Source organism: Mchenga conophoros, linkage group LG12, assembly GCF_057382185.1.
Source record: "Mchenga conophoros isolate Kocher_MC1m ecotype Shallow Benthic linkage group LG12, M_conophoros_male_GT1.1, whole genome shotgun sequence".
Lineage (NCBI taxonomy): Eukaryota > Metazoa > Chordata > Actinopteri > Cichliformes > Cichlidae > Mchenga > Mchenga conophoros.
Window position 1 is genome coordinate 35,997,962 of NC_140537.1, and position 19,414 is coordinate 36,017,375.

The 19,414-nt window shown below is 43.0% G+C and overlaps 1 protein-coding gene across 1 annotated transcript in view; it reads right to left on the reverse strand.

Moving 5' to 3' along the window:
• Positions 1–18,283, reverse strand: part of rasgef1ba (RasGEF domain family, member 1Ba) — a 124,143-nt gene extending 105,860 nt beyond the window's left edge. The window contains exon 1 of the mRNA XM_085295532.1: positions 17,955–18,283. Within this exon, the coding sequence (XP_085151658.1) occupies positions 17,955–18,023 (69 nt within the window). The 5' untranslated portion in view covers positions 18,024–18,283. The remainder of the gene's footprint in view (positions 1–17,954) is intronic.
• Positions 18,284–19,414: the final 1,131 nt, after the last annotated feature.

Consider the following 19,414-nt stretch of genomic DNA (forward strand, 5'->3'; position numbering starts at 1 on the left):
GCTGTGCACAGATGTCTGAGCAATCTTCCAGGAATAGTGACACTATTTTCTGGAGAGCTGATTGGTCACTAGAAGGTGATTTCATACCTGTTGATCTCTAATCTGAAATTCTGCTTCATAGTACAGGCCTCTTTGCTACATTCTGCTTCTTTCATGAGTTCCTTGCACCAATTTTCAAGGCATTTTCTTGCCGCTTGTGTAACAGTATCTTACATACACACCTCGGAGTTATCCAGAGCCAAAAAAGCTTAACTGCTGAGTAGAAAGACAGTTTATCGAAGCTTGTACTATTGGGCTTGTGCTCATTAGAGCAAATAAACCTCAAACACTCACACACTCTTGCATGTTCATGGTTTTAGTGTCATATCTGTTTGCAGATTTTGACTATCCATCCATTCGCTTCCGCTTATCCTTTTCAGGGTCGCGGGGGGCGCTGGAGCCTATCCCAGCTGTCATAGGGCGAGAGGCGGGGTACACCCTGGACAGGTCGCCAGTCTGTCGCAGGGCCAACACACAGGGACAGACAACCATTCGCACTCACGTTCACTCGCACATTCACACAATGGCAATTTGGATTTTCCAATTAACCTATCCCCTCAAGCTGCATGTCTTTGGACGGTGGGAGGAAGCCGGAGTACCCGGAGGGAACCCACGCAAACACGGGGAGAACATGCAAACTCCACACAGAAAGACCCCGGCCTGATGTTGGAATTGAACTCAGGACCTTCTTGCTGTGCGGCAACAGTGCTAACCACCGTGCCACCGTGCTGCCCAGATTTTGACTAGTCACAAAAAAATTTTTTTTCCCCACAACACTCCTCTCAGCCTTGAATCTCACTTTGCACAGCATTTAAATTTTCTCACTGCATGCACGGAGGCTTGAGGTTATATTAACATGCACATTTTGACGAGAGACCCCCCCTCTGCTATTGTGCCCATCTAGAGATGTATAAGTGCATATGTATGCAGTAGCTGTTTTGGTAAATGGTTCTGTGTGCGAGACTGCCGATGAGGCCTTGTATGAGACGCTGTTGTGTGCATATGAATGGCAGGGGGTATCCTCTTCCTGAATGCAGAGTGCATCCAGAGTATCTCATTGCTATTCATGTGAATGATTCTCCTGGAATCAAACAGCAGCCAAAAGCATATTTGCACAGAGTTAAGATGCATGCTACACTGGCAGAGGAATCTACCAAAGAGTTTCCTCCAAAATGAATTTTGCTTCACCTCATCAAGTTGCCTCATGTTTACAATGCAGCTGTTAAAGAAAGAAAAGTGTAGCGCTCGTCGCAGTTTTTAGGGAATAATTTCTGCATATGGGATTTCATTTGTCATCCACCAACTTTTCTCTTTGAAAGTTCAGCTACTGAACTGATTAAGAACATCAAAGCTAACTCAAACCTTCACCGAGCCCATCAAGTTTCTGCTACTGCAGTTTGATTCATGGGACGTGCTGCAAATGTACAACTGAACTCAGCTTTTACAGCAATTTTGGTGGTGTTGGAACCCATCTTGGCTCATGCAGGGTGGGAGACAGGGTAATCTCTGGACAGCTTGCCAGTCCACATCAAGGTTCAGCCCAGTATCGTTTCAATTAATTCTCAGCAGAGTAGGAAACATGAAACTGAAATGAATCTGATTACATGAATATCAATCTGAAAATGTGCCTTTGAGAAGCTTCGCAGACATGTAGCGTGTGTTTAGCTGTGTATAAAATGTTGCATCAAACCACTGACAGAATATTCATGCAGGTATTCTGTTGTAAAATTGCTGATTGCCACTAATCTTTGTTGTCAGAGAAACAGGGATGAGGGAGTCTTGTTAACATTACACCTCAGCTGTGGTTTCCCTACCCCAGGCTTTCTCATTTCTAGGACATAAACAATAAATACAACCTTTTCTACAGTTAACCTATTAGCTGTTAATGCCCAGGTCCAATCAAATGAACCGTAACCCTAAAGAAAGGTCTACTGAATCTACTGAAGTTAAATGAATATTTTTACATAGCGGGAAGTGTGAAGGTATCATACTTCATTTGTATTTACTAAAACCAAGCTTGAAAGGGCAGCATTGCAGAGGTCTGGAAAGACAAGAGAATATCACACAATGAGGATCTCAAGATCAAACCCCTTCCAGGTGAACTGAAATCACAGACTGCAGGACCACTGAGCAAGGCACTTTGCCCCCATCAGCCCAGCGACCAGCAGCAGTGACAGACTGCTTATAGAATGAGTGGCAGCTGGTGACGCCCAAAACTGCCGTGTGAAACTCCTCGTCTCTCCATTCCCTGACTCAGTATTTCCTCCCCTCTGCCCTTCCCTTCCTTTCCTCGTCTCCTTATTGTCTCTCCTCTCGTGTCCACGCTGATATAAGCAGCCTGTTTTTGTGCAGGTTCCCCCACCCGATCTGACAAAGGCCTAGATTTCTGACCGACTGATCAAAAAGAGATTTGCCCTGAGCCAGATAACATAATCCCAACCAATGAACACTCTCTCTTTTATATTGTGTAGCTGTTACAGCTGTGTAGCTTCACATCCTTAGTTTATTCTACAATATTACCAAACAAAGTGAATAAATGGCCAGTTGTCCATGTGATAGTGTGAATCTGCATCATTTCATCTTCTCCCAACCATCAGCAGGCTCATTAATTCCTTTCTCTACCGTAAAATATGTATTCTGTACCATCCGAGTTTAAACACAGACCATGTTTTCAGTTGTAATTTGCCTTCTGCTGATGCTGCACCCCACTCATTATTTAATGAGTACAATAATCCACTCTGTTCTCATATGAATGTGTTCCTTTTCTTTCCCGGATCAATAAACAGGTAATGCAGTCGTGGATTTAATGCTTGTTTTGTCTGCGAGTCACTACCACAGTCCTGCCTTCACTCTTTCTGGACCACACGCTGGCATTAATTAAGCAGCAAGCAGCACTTGGTTATATGTTACACATCGCCCCCTTGTGGTCACACCATCAGTTGGGAAACGCATAGTTGCCTTGCAAAAACATCCACATCTCTTGCAGTATGCAGATTTATCTGCTATTACTGTCCAGTATATAATTATAGTGGGAGTGAGCTGCACAGCTGTGTGTGTTAATGTGTTCAAAAGATTGCGTTCCCTGTCAGTGAAGTCTAAAGCTTCCTCTGCTGAGATTCAGTTGCATGGATTTGTTTAATGTTTAATTCCATGACAGTAATTATTTCTGACAAGTCTTTAAAAGCATGATGTTGGATATGAATCATGTGGTTACTGGAAACTGGAAAGTGATGCTAGAATAACAGCATACGGTGGACATAATGGAAAGTGGGGGGAACAACCCACTCTGTGAACGTTTTAGGAACTCTCACATTGCTATAAAAGATACAGCTCATTTACTTATGTTTTAAAACAAACCAGGAATGTCTCCGATTTTTATATTAATCTGAATGTTCAAGTGACAACTGGCTGGTTAATAGTGCCCACTACAGATTGAAATCACTGTGATTTAAACTCGAGTGTGTCTTATGTGGGATCTTTTGGGGTCGACAACAATTTTGGTAGTTGCTGTTTATTACCCTAGAACAGTGGTTCTCAAACTGTGGTACGCGCACCACTGGTGGTACGTGGGCTCCCTCTAATGGTATGCAGGAAGTCTCCAAAAAAAATTAAGATTAAATAATATAGCGTGTTCTGATTTAGGGATTTCTGAAAAATTAAAACATCCAGCTCTGCTATCACTTCCAACATAAATGAAGACAGGAAACTAAACCGCAGTGACGTTTGTAGGGTTACTGAAGTTGGACTAGCTGGTATATAATAATGTGCTACATGGTTGCTAGCTACACAGCTATGGTTAGCATAATATAAGCACAGTGTAGCTGGAGGATGAATGCTAATATAAACCAAGAGAGGCCGACAGTGATCACTGACTGTTTTTAGGGGATTAAATAGAAGATATAAAGCATTAAAACATGTTAAAAACACAACAGCCTTAATAAACGCAGAGTAGTTTGGACCCAGAAACAGGGTTCATACGTCATCACTTAAAGATTGGATATCCCACCTGCTGTGAATGTTTTAATGCAGTACAGTTGTTATTATCACTCGCCACATCCTGTTTATGACAGTGAAAATAAATAACATTCATATAAGAAATAAAATTGTCTCGTGTAAACTGTATGTGGTGTTAAATAGGCCTATACTACTGTACTTTAATGTCAGTTATAAGGGTGGTACTCTAAGAGACATATTTTATGAGGTGGTGCTCATTGTGAAACGTTTGAGAACCACTGCCCTAGGAGCTCATCTTGAAAACACCACCCCATCATCTGCTCAGCTATGATGCTCCTCTGCTACACGTGCTGCTCTGATGGTCAGACTATGAAACCAGCACTTTGATACTCTGCCTTATTACAACCAAATAAAAGACAGAATGAAACAGACTAAAGAGATTAGACGAAAACAACCTCACATGAAATCAAGAGAGCCTGAGCTCATCAGGAAATGCTGTTCCACATCATTAGCTTTAAGCCTCGACTTTGGAACAGCCACAAGCTTCCTACCTGTTGGTCCAAGCATGCAAACGTCTTCCTACTAGGGTTCAACATTTCTGCTCATTAACTTCAAATCAAAATCAAATCAAATCAAATCACTTTTATTGTCACATCACATGTGCAGGCACACTGGAACAGCACATGCGAGTGAAATTCTTGTGTGCGAGCCCCACAAGCAACAGAGATGTGCAAACACAACAACACAAACGAGCAAAATACAAGAATGGCCAACCTGAAACTAATAAATATATGTACAATATATAATAGTGTATGCATTTCTGGATGTGTATACTAAATATTTTCCTACGTGTGTGTGTGTGTGTGTGTGTGTGTGTGTGTGTGTGTGTGTATACACATTTTTACAAATTAAATAGTAAAAAAAATAAATAAATAATAATAATAATAATAATAAAATATATAAAATATACAGAGTTGAATATGTGCAAAACAAGTGGCATTTATATACAGTGTGGAGTGCATAATGTTGAAGTTCCAGTAGAACTTAGAGCCAGACTCACATGTGCTTTAAAAGTGACGCGTAAATCATGTGTCCTGCTTTGCCCACCTGCAGACATTAGAAATCTTCACTTTATCTACATGGACACAGATAAATAAATATAAGAAAGGTGTGAAAATCATGTTCAGGTCAATGAAAAAATAATGGGGCAAAATGAACAGAGCAGAAAAAAGAAGAAAAATTAATGTTCATGAACAGAAATTAATGGGTTCAATTTTGTGAGACAGCTTCAGATGGGTACGGTTAGTTGTGCTACACTGATGCTGACTGTGTCGTCGAGCAGTATGCACTGTTACTCACTCCTTTGAGGAATAATAATATTAATACTTTGTTGGGAGGTGATTCAGCTTTTGTCTTTGATAGGCTCCCAAGCCTCATAATTCAAGAGATCCAAGGTAATCCTAAATATAAAAACTTTAAAAAGCCTCCATCACTATGACAACCATTAACATCGGTCTAAAGATACTGGGCAGCCTTTACTCAGCTTTCATTTACTAAAAGCAAATGGAACTGAGTTGATGTTCTGCCATCAGTATTTTCTTTTTAACCATTCCACATTTTAACCCTTTAGTTAAAAAAAGCTTTTACTGTTGGTGGATTTATCTTTACTTCTAGTTTTTAGCCTGAATGATGCTTAAAAACTAAAAGCCTAAAATCAGTCTGCCACCAGTTCCCAGCTCTGGTTGACTAAAACCTTCTTAATGTGTTACAATATCACATTTGTGGAAAAGCCACGCTCATTTGGGTTCAGTCTGAACTTTGCCTCCTTCTGAATGTCACTGTTTATGAAATGCAGATGCCGGGAGAGGACAGAAAACTTTTAAGTGGCTGTCAGGTTTTATAGTTTGGATCAGATCATGTTTTCTCAGCTCGCTTTGCTTCGATAAGAGGCCTAAAACATTCCCGTGCGCAAAGTCATTTGAAACGCATTTGCAAGGAGTATATAATGTGTTTGGACTGACTGTGCACGTGACACCATCGCTTAAAGGAAATCACGGTTTTAACACAACCATAACAAAAAGTGAAAATGGAGACATAAAGGATAAGTCATCAGCACAGACTCACTTAGTGAGACGTGAGGCAGATATCGTGTTTCACTGCAGTGTCATTACTAAAGTGCATCACAGTGAAAGTTCCTTATGCACAAAGACAGACATGCATCATGTGGGGGAAGCGCAGAACTGATGCTGCGTCCCAAAACAAAGTCACAATGGCAAGTGTTTTCAACAAAGCAGGAGAAACTCCACAATCAACAGCAATAAATCACAAACATCACTTAAAATACTAAAAGCTGCTCACACAACCGTGAAGACTCCGAGCAGTCGTTGCTGATGATTTTTACCAATAGCACATGAACTCGTTTACAACCTGTTCTATCAACAGTCTTCACCTGGATTGTGAAAAAGAGTACCAGCCACTGGCCCCACACCTGTGACCCGGTCATAGGACATAATATGAAAGATGAATATAGCTTCCAGGTCTGAAAAGTGAAGCCAATGGGGACGATTTTTTTCACGTCTATGGGAAAACATCCAGACCTTGATCCTGACCTCTGTACACACTCTCTGGGTAAGTTTATGGGCTCATTCAGACATTTTCTTCCTCTTATCCAGCTCAGAGTTGCAGCTGTGCTGGAGCCTATTTCACCTGTCACTGGTTGTAAGATGGAGTATAGGTCACCAATGGCAGGGCTAACGAGGAGATACAGACACCATTCACGTGTGCTCACGTTCACACCTACACACAATTTAGTATCATCAGTTACACTAACAAGCATCACAGCGGGAGGAAGACAAAGCACCGATGGAGAGCACACAGTCACGGGGAGAACATGAAGGGATTCAAACTCCGGACCTTTAAGCCATGAATAAAATGTCAGAAAGGACGACAACACAATGCACACTTCTCGGTAAACGGCGTTGGTCAAGTTACTTGAAAAAGTAACTAGTTACTAATTACTGATTACTTCTCCAACAAAGTAATTCTGTTACTTTAATGATTACTTGTTTTCAAAAGTAATTCGTTACTTTATTACTTAGTTACTTTTTAAAAACATGATACACAACCTGAACTTATTTTTTCTGCATAATCCATCATATCAAACTAAATCAAATGAAAAAGTTTATTTTTAAAAATTGTTTCATTCGTTTTAATCTTTTAACTTTATGCACATTGCATCAAGCAAAAAACTTTAATTATATGAAACTGTCTTTGACTTAAAGAATTTTAACATTTAAACCTATTTTCTGCATATTCCAGCAAATAAAATAAAAATTATCTTTTGTGTTTACACTCAATAGATGCAAAAAACAAATAAAATCAAAGATTCAGCAGCACTACGTCCTGTCGCTCTTAAATCTATTGTCACCTGTTTAGCAGGAGTGGGGCAGGTGGAGGTTTGCCCGGTGCTGCAGCGGTCATGTCAGTGGGGGGGATCCGGGGATTTCTCTGTGAATGTCACATTCCCGTGGCAGCGTGCAGATTTGAAATTTAATTTCTCGCTGTAGAAAGACACGCAGAGTGAACAGCGGACGCTAATGTCTTTGTCCCTTTTTACGGAATCAAACTCAAAGTAATGTGAGTACTTCCACGCTTTAAACGCAGCATGGTCGTACTCTCTCCCGCACTCACACGTCTGTTGCTGCCACGGACGTCGCAAGCTCGTAAGTCATTGTCATGAGACACTCTCACAAGCAAAATCACGGTTTAGTAACGCAGTAACGCAGTGTGCTTATGGGAAAGTAACAGTAATCAAATTACTTTTTGCAATAGTAATCTGATTACTTTACTCATTATTTGTCACGTTGTCCTCGTGCCCGTGCAGATTCTCTCCAAGACTCCAACAATCCAAGTTTCTCCTGCCATCCAAAAACTGTGGTGGGTTTTAGGCCCACGCACTTGCAGCAGAGATTCTTCATCTCAACACTTCACTTCCTGGTTAAATAACAGTTAAAGTGTATATGCACATCTTTGTTTCCTTATATGCGAGTCTGGTCAATAAGGTCAACTCACTGCAGAAGACAGTAATTCAGCTGAAGATAGCTTTATAGCGCCACGTCAGTCAAACCCAGCTGCTAATCAGCGAGGTCTTTTCCTGCGTGCCAGAGGAACGACTGTGTTTGATGAAGACTGTTATCAGAGAGCCTTCAGCTGAGTTTCCTCCCAATGTGCCAAACATAAGAGCGACCAGCTTTCCTATTATCCACAGCTATTTTTGATCAAGCACTGCCTGCCATGATGAAGCCCATCTGGAAGATATACTCCCACTAAAAGCTGATTGTTGCCAGCTCCAAGAAAACTGTACCGAAATCAATTAAGAGAGGAAAAGAAAAATCATCCTACAAATTCTCCTCAAAATCTCGGCCCTCAAATGCTAATTTGACATATTGGCAGCCATTTAGAATATTACTGTTCAGTTAAGGGGCTATTATACCCTTTAAAAAGTGTATTATAAGATGTAATTGCTGCAACTGACAGGCCTCTTATGCTGCCACACAATGAAGTTGGCACTATTATTACTACTATTTTAGCCTGAATCTCTCCTCAGACAGTTATAGGTAAGGTGCTGCATATGGAAACCAGTGACATGGGAGTTTCCTCCAGCTGTTAATGGACAGCTGACATCAGCAGGTTTTTCCTAAATAATAATTAATACTAATCATCTAATTAACCATTGCAATCCTAAAGAGTTTACTCGCCTCATCTGCATCTCTTTCATCCTGTATTGATCCACATGCAGACTGAGAACTACACACTGATGAGAGGCAGCTCTGCATTTAGTGGACATTGAGCATCTTCTATCTTAGCCTCAGTGACTGCACGCTGCTCTCCAGGGGTCCATGACCTCAGCTAAGTGGTCAATCGTGTGTCTGAGGCCTGTGTATCACAGCAGATTCAGGAGGATAGCAAAGTAACCTTTGGTTTGTTTTTTTCAAATGTGGTCTCACCAGTAAGAGCTTGACAAAACTTCATCTCCCGACCAGAAATGGTCCAGAAAACCGTGCCACCTTTCTTGTAAGATCTCTTAGACTTTGGTGCAATGATGGTAATAGGACTGTTTTTAAAAGACAACCTTTCACAAACTAAAAAACAGATGTCCTTCAAAATGATTAGCTATATGGCACTCTTCAACATTTTAATGCCTTATATTACTACTTGGCAGCATTTTTAATCCCACACACACAACCTGAGCACTGATGTTAGAATAAAGCCTTGATTATAATGTATTGTGGACGCAGACAGCTGCACACCAAGGCTGAGTCGTCACTCCTTTACCCTGTGCAGGTACAGGAACGACCCTGGTACTCACCGTCTGATGATGAATTTACATCACTGGTATGTTGAACTTGCTTGGCCAAAGTTAGTGAACCACCTAGCGACACACAGCATGTGAATACCTGGAGAAGCATTTCTCATCTTCTGTTAGGATTTTTACCCGTCTACTGCCATCTCCCCACTGCAACAAGCTAACCTTAACTGGACCAGTCTATCAGCTGAACACGGCTTGTATAAGTTCTGTCTCAGATGGATGAGCTCCCTTTGTGAATGAAAGAAAAATCTCACATTCATCCAGTCATCCACCACGACCGCTTGTCTCAAAATCAGCCAGTTATGCCATGCTGTATCTCGCTAATTCAGTAGCTAAACCTTTGTGAATTTTATAACCATAGTTGATAATTAGGTGAATCTAATCTGCATGCACTCTTCCCATTTTTTGCTAACTTACTACACTTGTGAGTGAGACACCCCCCACCCTTTCTTTAAAAACACTGACCATATAGTAGATGTACTTTGAACCCTTCATGTGTTCACTGATGCAATCTTGCCCCTCACACTGTGTATTTTTCCACAAACTTTCCTCTTCTTAAAACCACTTCTTCGTATTTCTCTGGATTTATACGTCTTGACATCTTTTCAAACCCACAGCGAGGCCCTGAGAGTACAGTGATGTTAATCTTTTTCTTTACCCTTTGAAAGATGAATTCTGCTTTAAAAACAAGCTGCCTAGCAAGAATAAAGCTTTATGCTGAAAGGCTGCAGAGAATAAAGAAAGCCAGAGAGAGAGAAAAGAGAGAGGAAGCCTGGCAGCAGAAACATCTCTTACGTGAGTGAATGACGACGTGGTAACTGTGAGACAAAGAATAAAGTACGAAATCTCACAAATGCACTGAAGAAGAACAAGGTAAAATAATAATGAAGGCAAAGTTTGCAGAAATAAAGCAATTTAATTCAATTCAATTTTATTTATATAGCGCCAAATCACAACAAAAGTTGCCCCAAGGCGCTTCATAGATACAGAGAAAAACCCAACAATCATATGACCCCCTATGAGCAAGCACTTTGGCAACAGTGGGAAGGAAAAACTCCCTTTTAACAGGAAGAAACCTCCGGCAGAACCAGGCTCAGGGAGGGGCGGGGCCATCTGCTGCGACCGGTTGGGGTGAGAGAAGGAAGACAGGATAAAAGACATGCTGTGGAAGAGAGACAGAGGTTAATAACAGATATGATTCAATGCAGAGAGGTCTGTTAATACATAGTGAGCGAGAAAGGTGACTGGAAAGGAAAAACTCAATGCATCATGGGAATCCCCCGGCAGCCTATGTCTATTGCAGCATAACTAAGGGAGGATTCAGGGTCACCTGGTCCAGCCCTAACTATATGCTTTAGCAAAAAGGAAAGTTTTAAGCCTAATCTTGAAAGTAGAGATAGTGTCTGTCTCCTGAATCCAAACTGGAAGCTGGTTCCACAGAAGAGGGGCCTGAAAAAAAAAGGGAATTTAAAGGGAAAAAAGACCAAATACTTTATTTTTAGGGTTAAAAAAAATACTTATTTTTTCTAAACTTTCTGTGAAAATGTGAAACTTAACATCAGCCAATAAAGATAGCGTCTATTCTGAGTATAGAAACATATTCGCTGAGTCACATATTCACTAATGTTCAGTTAGCCTTTAGCAGCTAATTAACCACATTAAAGAGCATCTGTCAGACTTTAAACAGCTGCAGCCTGATTTCGTTACTAATCTGTGAATAACTAAACATAACTCCACAAGCACAAAGTGTTACATAATAAAATATGTGATGTCATTTCTTAAAACAAGTACAGAAAAAAAAGAGGAGAACTTTACGTCTTCATCATTTACTTTCAGCCTATCAGTTGATATTGCTCTGGAAGCCATGAATAAAGTATTTATACTCACAATGTGCTTACGTTCTTCTATAAAAAATATCTTGCTCGACTATTTTCCAAGAATCAAATTCATCCATCCATCCATCCATTTTCATCCGCTTTGTCCGGGGCCGGGTCGCGGGGGCAGCAGCCTAAGCAAAGAGGCCCAGACCTCCCTCTCCCCAGCCACCTCCTCCAGCTTATCCGGGGGAATACCAAGGCGTTCCCAGGCAAGCCGAGAGATATAATCTCTCCAGCGTGTCCTGGGTCTGCCCCGGGGCCTCCTCCCGGTGGGACATGCCTGGAACACCTCGCCCAGGAGGCGCCCAGGGGGCATCCTTGTCAGATGCCCGAACCACCTCAGCTGGCTCCTTTCGATGTGGAGCAGCAGCTGCTCTACTCTGAGCCCCTCCCGGATGGCCGAACTTCTCACCCTATCTCTAAGGGAGAGGCCAGCCACCCTTCGGAGGAAGCTCATTTCTGCCGCTTGTATCCGCGATCTCGTTCTTTCGGTCACTACCCACAGCTCGTGGCCATAGGTGAGGGTAGGGACGTAGATCGACCGGTAAATTGAGAGCTTCGCTTTTACACTCAGCTCCCTCTTCACCACGACGGACCGGTGCAGCGTCCGCATTACTGCAGCTGCAGCCCCAATCCGTCTGTCGATCTCCGGCTCCCTTCTCCCATCACTCGCGAACAAGACCCCGAGATACTTGAACTCCTCCACTTGGGGCAGGAACTCATCCCCGACCCGGAGTGGGCACTCCACCCTTTTCCGGCTGAGAACCATGGCCTCAGATTTGGAGGTGCTGATCCTCATTCCCGCTGCTTCACACTCGGCTGCGAACCGCTCCAGTGCGAGCTGGAGGCCCTCACCCGATGAAGCCAACAGAACCACATCATCTGCAAAAATCAGAGATGAGATTCTGAGGCCACCAAAGCGAAAGCCCTCCGCCACTTGGCTGCGCCTAGAAATCCTGTCCATAAAAATTATGAACAGAACCGGAGACAAAGGGCAGCCCTGGCGGAGCCCATCACCCACCGGGAACAAGTCCGACTTATTGCCGGCAATGCGAACCAAGCTCTTGCAACGGTTGTATAGGGATCGAATGGCCCGTAGCAATGGGCCAGACACCCCATACTCCCGCAACACCTCCCACAGGACACCCCGAGGGACACGGTCGAATGCCTTCTCCAAATCCACAAAACACATGTAGACTGGTTGGGCAAACTCCCATGCACCCTCAAGTATCCTGGAGAGGATAAAGAGCTGGTCCAGTGTTCCGCGACCAGGACGAAAACCGCATTGTTCCTCCTGTATCCGAGGTTCGACTAACGGACGAACTCTCCTTTCCAGCACCCTGGCATAGACTTTCCCAGGGAGGCTGAGGAGTGTGATCCCCCTGTAGTTGGAACACACCCTCCGGTCCCCTTTCTTGAAGATGGGGACCACCACCCCGGTCTGCCAGTCCACAGGTACTGCCCCTGATCTCCACGCAACATTGCAGAGGCGTGTCAACCAGGACAGCCCTACAATGTCCAGAGCCTTCAGGAACTCGGGGGCGGACCTCATCAACACCAGGGGCTCTGCCACCAAGGAGTTGTTTAACTGCCTCAGTGACCTCGCCCCCGGAAATTGGCGGGTCATTCCCCTCATCCCCAGACTCTGCTTCCTCCTCGGAAGACGTGTCAGTGGGATTAAGGAGGTCCTCGAAGTATTCCTTCCACCGCCTGACAATTTTCTCAGTCGACGTCAGCAGCGCTCCGCCAGCACTATACACAGTGCAGGTAGAGCACCGCTTTCCCCTCCTGAGACGTCTGACGGTTTGCCAGAATCTCTTCGAGGCAGCCCGAAAGTCTTTTTCCATGGCCTCTCCGAACTCCTCCCACACCCGAGTTTTTGCTTCAGCCGCTGCCCGAGCCGCATTCCGCTTGGCCTGTCGATACCTGTCGGCTGCCTCCGGAGTCCCACAGGCCAACCAAGCCCGATAGGACTCCTTCTTCAGCCTGGTGGCTCCCTTCACCTCTGGTGTCCACCATTTGGTTCGGGGATTACCACCACGGCAGGCACCAACCACCTTGCGGCCGCAGCTCAATGCAGCAGCTTCGGCAATGGAGACGCTGAACATGGTCCATTCGGACTCAATGTCCCCAGTCTCCCTCAGAATGCTGTTGAAGCTCTGCCGGAGGTGTGCGTTGAAGATCTCGCGGACTGGGGCCTCTGCTAGACGTTCCCAGCACACCCTCACTACGCGTTTAGGTGCACCAGGTCTGTCCAGCGTCTTCCCCCGCCACCTGATCCAACTCACCACCAGGTGGTGATCAGTTGACAGCTCAGCCCCTCTCTTTACCCGAGTGTCCAGAACATATGGTCGCAGGTCTGCTGATACGATTACAAAATCGCTCATCGACCTACGGCCTAGAGCGTCCTGGTGCCACGTGCACTTATGGAATCAAATTCAGGGCTCGCAAAATTTCAAATTCCCTGGTAGCCCTTCGGGCAGGGACTCTTCAGTTTTTGGTAGCCCAAAATAAATTTAAGTAGCCCGAATAAAAAAGAGAGCAATTTTTTGATTGATGTTTTGTTTCCTTTACAATATTATACATTAAAGTATAATATTGTATAATTATATAATATTAACTTCTTATCTTGTGCGTGTTTTTTATTTTGACAGCGAATGCGCACCTGCGGACCACTTATGTGCAGCCCTGGTTATTTAGCTCGTCATATTGCAGCTACAGAAATTCTTTTGTCCATGAAACCATAAAGCTGCACTTTCTTTTTGCCTTATAGTCTGATTTGTCATAACTTCTCCGTTTTGTGGTAAGCTTTTCTTTGGCTGTCACTTCTTCACCCTGACCTGTCTTATTTGGCTCAGCAGAACTAAAATATATATCCTGCTGCTTTTACACACGCACTCACATAAGCTCAGCGATTCTCTGCGCGATCAACCTCTCACATGTTTAAGCTGCGGGAGATTTCAATTGTCATGTTTGCATAGTAAGCTAACGATTGATAAGACGATGTCAGAGGAGTTGGTGCACAAATTATCATCACTCACCAATCAGTGCTGTCGCTCTCTATACACAGTTCGCACGATTGCAAAGTGAAAGCAAAAAACAAGCGCAAATTCAAACACGACTTCAATATGTCACATATTGACAGTGGCTCACCGATGCCAAAAGCATTGACATATATTTTTCCTTCCTACGATAGGCCGACGGGCAGAGCAGAGATAGATTTTGGTAGCCCGACTGGAAAAATCGCTAGCCCCGGGACGTGGGGCTAGCGATTTTGCGAGCCCTGAAATTTGTAGCTTGTGTGAGATTTTTAGCCCTCTTTGACTGACATCACCTGCTTTGAGAATATTTTTTTCTTTGCTTTAATTACACAAACTAAAAATTTCACTGTATTTTTATGTCAGTGGGGTAAAAAAAAAAAAAAAAAAGTATTAAAAGCCTTGATTTGATCGTCTAATGCGGCTGCGACCTCTTTCTGCTCCGATCTCTGAGTGGAAGCTCTGTTGTGCTGCAGGGTCACAACGTGGGTTTTTCAGCTTTATTTCTAGGAAATGGACAGGAAGTGTGGAAGTTATTCACTGAGGTGAGCAGGTGTGTGAGCAAAGAGTGTGTCGGCGTGTCACACTTCAGGTCATTTCTACAGAAATTTCTTCTTCAGACACCTCAGGACGTCACAGGGCAGGTCTGCACTAACAGTCTCACCCCGGGGTGTTAAATTCACTTTGTACAACCCTGTGAATTTTGGAAGAAAAAAAAAAAACAGATAACTGACACACTGCCTTTGGGTTTAGAAGCAGTGGAGTCTTCAACTCAAAAACTGTTCAGTAGAAATGAACCTTAACACAACATACAGGTCAGCTTCAAACAGCCGATGTCTGAGATCTGTGAGCGGATTGCCGAGCACACAGTGTAGTGTCCTGTTTATGCTCGCCAGTGTAACTTGGCAGGAGAGACGTAGCTGTGTTGGTAACACAAGCGCACAAGCAGGTCACTCTTTTACAATTTCGCTTTTCAGTGCAGGAACACAGACATAACCAGACACTGACAGGGAGATGCTGTAGCCGCATGAAGAGCGAGGCCGTCTGAGGAAAACCTTCCTTTTTTGATTCTTCTACTCATACACCAGCCCTGATGTGGAGGTTTGTTCTGGGTATCAGTAGCTATTGTCCAGAAGCATACTGCAGCACTTCAGCCACACCTAAAGCACCAGCATAACAGCCAATGTGGTGACCATAAACTGAGCTCAAACAGTCACAGTGGGTTTTGGTTTGGCAGGTAAGGCTTTTGATTTTTATAGATGACATATGGACTGGTTCTTATAAAGTGCTTTACAACATGCCTCATTCACCTGGTCACACTTTTTGCTGTGCTTAAGTGCTTTTTATCAAACATTCACACATTTGACCCATCAGAGAGAAACTTGATGTTCAGGATCTTGCCCAAGGATGCTTAAGCATGAAGGCACAGAGACCCCAGGCTCATTCCTAAAACTGTATGAATGCACTTCATATTCATACCTCACATTCCCTACACCGTGCTTCTCCACCGCTTCATGCCGTCCAACTAGAGCTCTTCAGATTGTAAAGCAGTAAGTGCATGCTGCCTGATAGGAACAGTCTACAGTGCATGTATTCAACAAATTCATGGTATAAAGGTGAAATTAGAAATAAGGCTTTATATAACCGTTTATGGATCTAATCTTTGTCCCCTGTAAAGCCGTACAGAGGTCATCATTTCATTTTCCCAGAAGTCACGATGACGATCCCCTGACACATTTCTGGGATTACTTTAATATTTTTTCTTACACAGTTCATGTTAGACAGATTGAGATGATGCCCGATGGATTAGCAATCCCATGGCGGTTGTGGATTACAGTTGACGTGTGTGCGTGCGGGACGAGAATCAGAAATTGTTATTAATTTAGAGCTTGTATGATGCAGTAACCGTCAGGTCCCAAAGACACAAATCGCATCTACTGAGATGAATTGTATTTCCTTTGAAAACATTTTCATCAGTGGAATCAGACACAAGTATTACATTATTAAATAACATCATGCAATCTGAACTGGTGTTACCATTCATGCACACAACAATCTGTAACATAGAAAACAAAATGACATAATCGTTACAGAGCTGGAAATTCTGTTTCAGTGGGCTAACACATCCTTTGTCAAGTATCCAGAGACTGGTATGTTAAACAGAAGCGTCATGCTTTGGGGTATCTTTTATTTAGGGTTCAACAAATGTACTGCTGTGTCTGCACTGATCATTTGTTTGTGATTAATCTTTATGGGACCCATGTGCCATACTCTACGTCAATGTCCCTGATGTGGTTTTCCCCACATGGAAACCATCAGCCCAGCTTCAGTAGCCGTTTTCTTTCAGATCTGTGATTTTAAAATGTTCGTTTAATTTTTATGAGCAGTGTAATAATATTTAAAAAGGCTAAAGCTAACAGTGAAACTAATAAAGACTCAAGCAAAACAAAATATTTTGCAACGATAAAAACTAAGATGAAATTATAATGATCACTAAAGTGACAGCAGGTCATGAGTTAGAGAGTTTGCATAGTTCAGAGGAAGATGACAACATGGCAGTAGTTTCTGACTTCAGTGTGATCAAGTCAACTTGAACGGTAATGAAAGGTGTGTGTGAGCAGCTCACAGGTGCTCCTGTGTGTCTCCTGTTTACAGCCTGACTGTAAATAATAATCTCTCACACTGAGCTGAAATGGCATCACTGCAAATAAACTTTGTAAATAACATAAATACATTTGTGCATTGTTTTAATTGTATTTAAGACCATCTCATTTACTATCTTACAATGAATTCAGGAAATGTGTCACATTATGTTTTGCATTGTTAACATAAAAATAATGAATCCCAGTCTCTTCCCAACAGTTGAGGAGAGACTTGTTAATAAACGAACACTGGTATCGGATTGGTATTCAGATCCGACAGATGTTAAAATCCAAGCTATCAAACTGCAACTGGAACACGGTGGATCGGTGCATCCTTGCTCTGCACATGGCAACTAGTGACTAATAACCAACAACTCTTCTTTCTACAAAATAATGACAACAGCAGTGAAAAGGAGCAAAACTCAGCCAAGCAAGTACAGCACGTGTGTGTGTGTGTGTGTGTGTGTGTGTGTGTGTGTGTGTGTGTGTCAGCGTGCACACAGCGTGTGGCACACTGACCCAAATGCAATCGAGTCTAAGCCATTTCGTACAAGACACCCCTTCATGGCACCACATTCGCCACGGTGTCAATAATCATACTCTTGTAAAATTATTTTCATAAGTAAAATCGCAGAAAAAATTATTTGTATGACACTCATGAGCTGATATTCTGGGACTACTACAGTATCCATCCATGAGCGTAAAGGCGCAAATGATGCGTATTAATCCACACTGGGCAATTCGCACTGTCACTGAAAGAAAGAGGTGTGTGTGGAATGCAGAGCGGCGTAAAACCCGCAGGGACGACTGTTAATGAAGTATTTTACGGCATAGCAACTGTCAATCATTCTGATGAACAAAGCCTCGGCCTCTTGTTGCCATAGAGAATCCACGGAGTGCCACTGAGTCTGTGCCCTACATTTGTATCCACGAATGCAAACTCATTGTCACTCTTCCAATTACATTTAAGCATTACATTTAATCGTTCAAGAAAACACAATGATCATAGAGGTTTAAGTCATTAAAGCCTCCTTACCTCGAACAAAGGAGGGGTGCCCTTGTCGGGAAGTGTGCATCCCAGTAATTCAGCCAAGAACTTTGCCATAGAGATGAAAAGTGTGCCACTCAAATATTCCCGAAACGAATCAACAGGCGAGTCCTCTTTCTGCCCGCTTTGTGAACTTATTTGTGGCGTTCAAGGACCCTGCGAGCATCCCTCGCTTCTTCACCTACAGCAGTCCGAGACGTACCGCTGGATGAGAGGGGCTAAATTCCGCTTGACAGCTTACAGCGCAGGGCAGCCGCTGGATGTGGAGCTTAGAGCCTTTTAGCTTTCGTCTCCAAGATCCTCTTTCAGTGTCGGTGAGTGGACTCACCATCAGCAAGCAGCTGTGTGGAAAGCTGCAGGTGGGGCAGGACTGAGGGGGTGTGGGCGGGCCAACGAGCCGTCAGGTGGTTTTCATGGACCGGGGTTTTCCCCAGTTCAGGAAAACTCGAGCTGAGAGATGAAATGAAGGTTAGATCAGCAGTTTGTCTCACTTCGGTTTGGTTTAACGTGTTTCAAATCAATAACTGTTAAAGACTGATCCATGATGGTTATAGTCGATATTTCAAAGGCTGCCACTGCCCAAGTTTGAGCTTGGAATCTACATCACAGCTAAAACATTTTAAAAAATCTGTTTCAAAGGAAGAATCCAAATCTCCCGAAGTACTCCAGAAACATCTGGTCAACTTTCCAAGTAATTATTTTCTGCACTGTGTCCAAAGGCGTTTCCCGGTTTCTTTGTTGTTTTTTCAAGTGGTACAGCAAGTCAGAATGTGTTCAGAAACAAATGCAGTGTAGAAAATTGACTTAAAAAACACCGAGGCATGCGTGGCACGCCCAAAGTCAGGTCACAGCTGTTGGCATTTGGAGTCATTCTGGCTGGTCCTTAGTTTGTGCAGCCAGGTTGGAGATGTGAGTGCACGACCAAGTCCGTGTTGACGAGTCCAAAAAGTATTTGCCAAAAATGATTGTGAGAATTTAAACTACTCTAAATGACTTGTTAATCAGTCAAAAATAGATCAAACATATCTCTCATGAATGGTATGGAGTCACTCTGAGTCAGAAAGAACATTCCCATCACAAAGTAGAAGCTCCAATCAGTTTCAGTGACAGACAAGAGGAGAGATAAAATTGTACGAAGTATAACATTGAAGTTCTATAAACATAGTTTAAGTGACCAAAAATAACAGGATTGATTATAATGTGGATACAATTAAAAGTTCATTCAAAAAAGGACATTTCTTTATTTTGTGTATAATCATGTTCACTACAGTCTATTTACTAATATAAGGTATTAGACATAAAATACCACATGTCTGGGTGTACCCTGGCTCACAACACAACCCTGAACTGGATAAGCAGAAGATGGATGGATGGATGGAAAGTATAACCGTAGAGTGGAAATGGTTTAAAATGTCAATGTTTTTGTCTTTCATCAATCACTGGAGTAT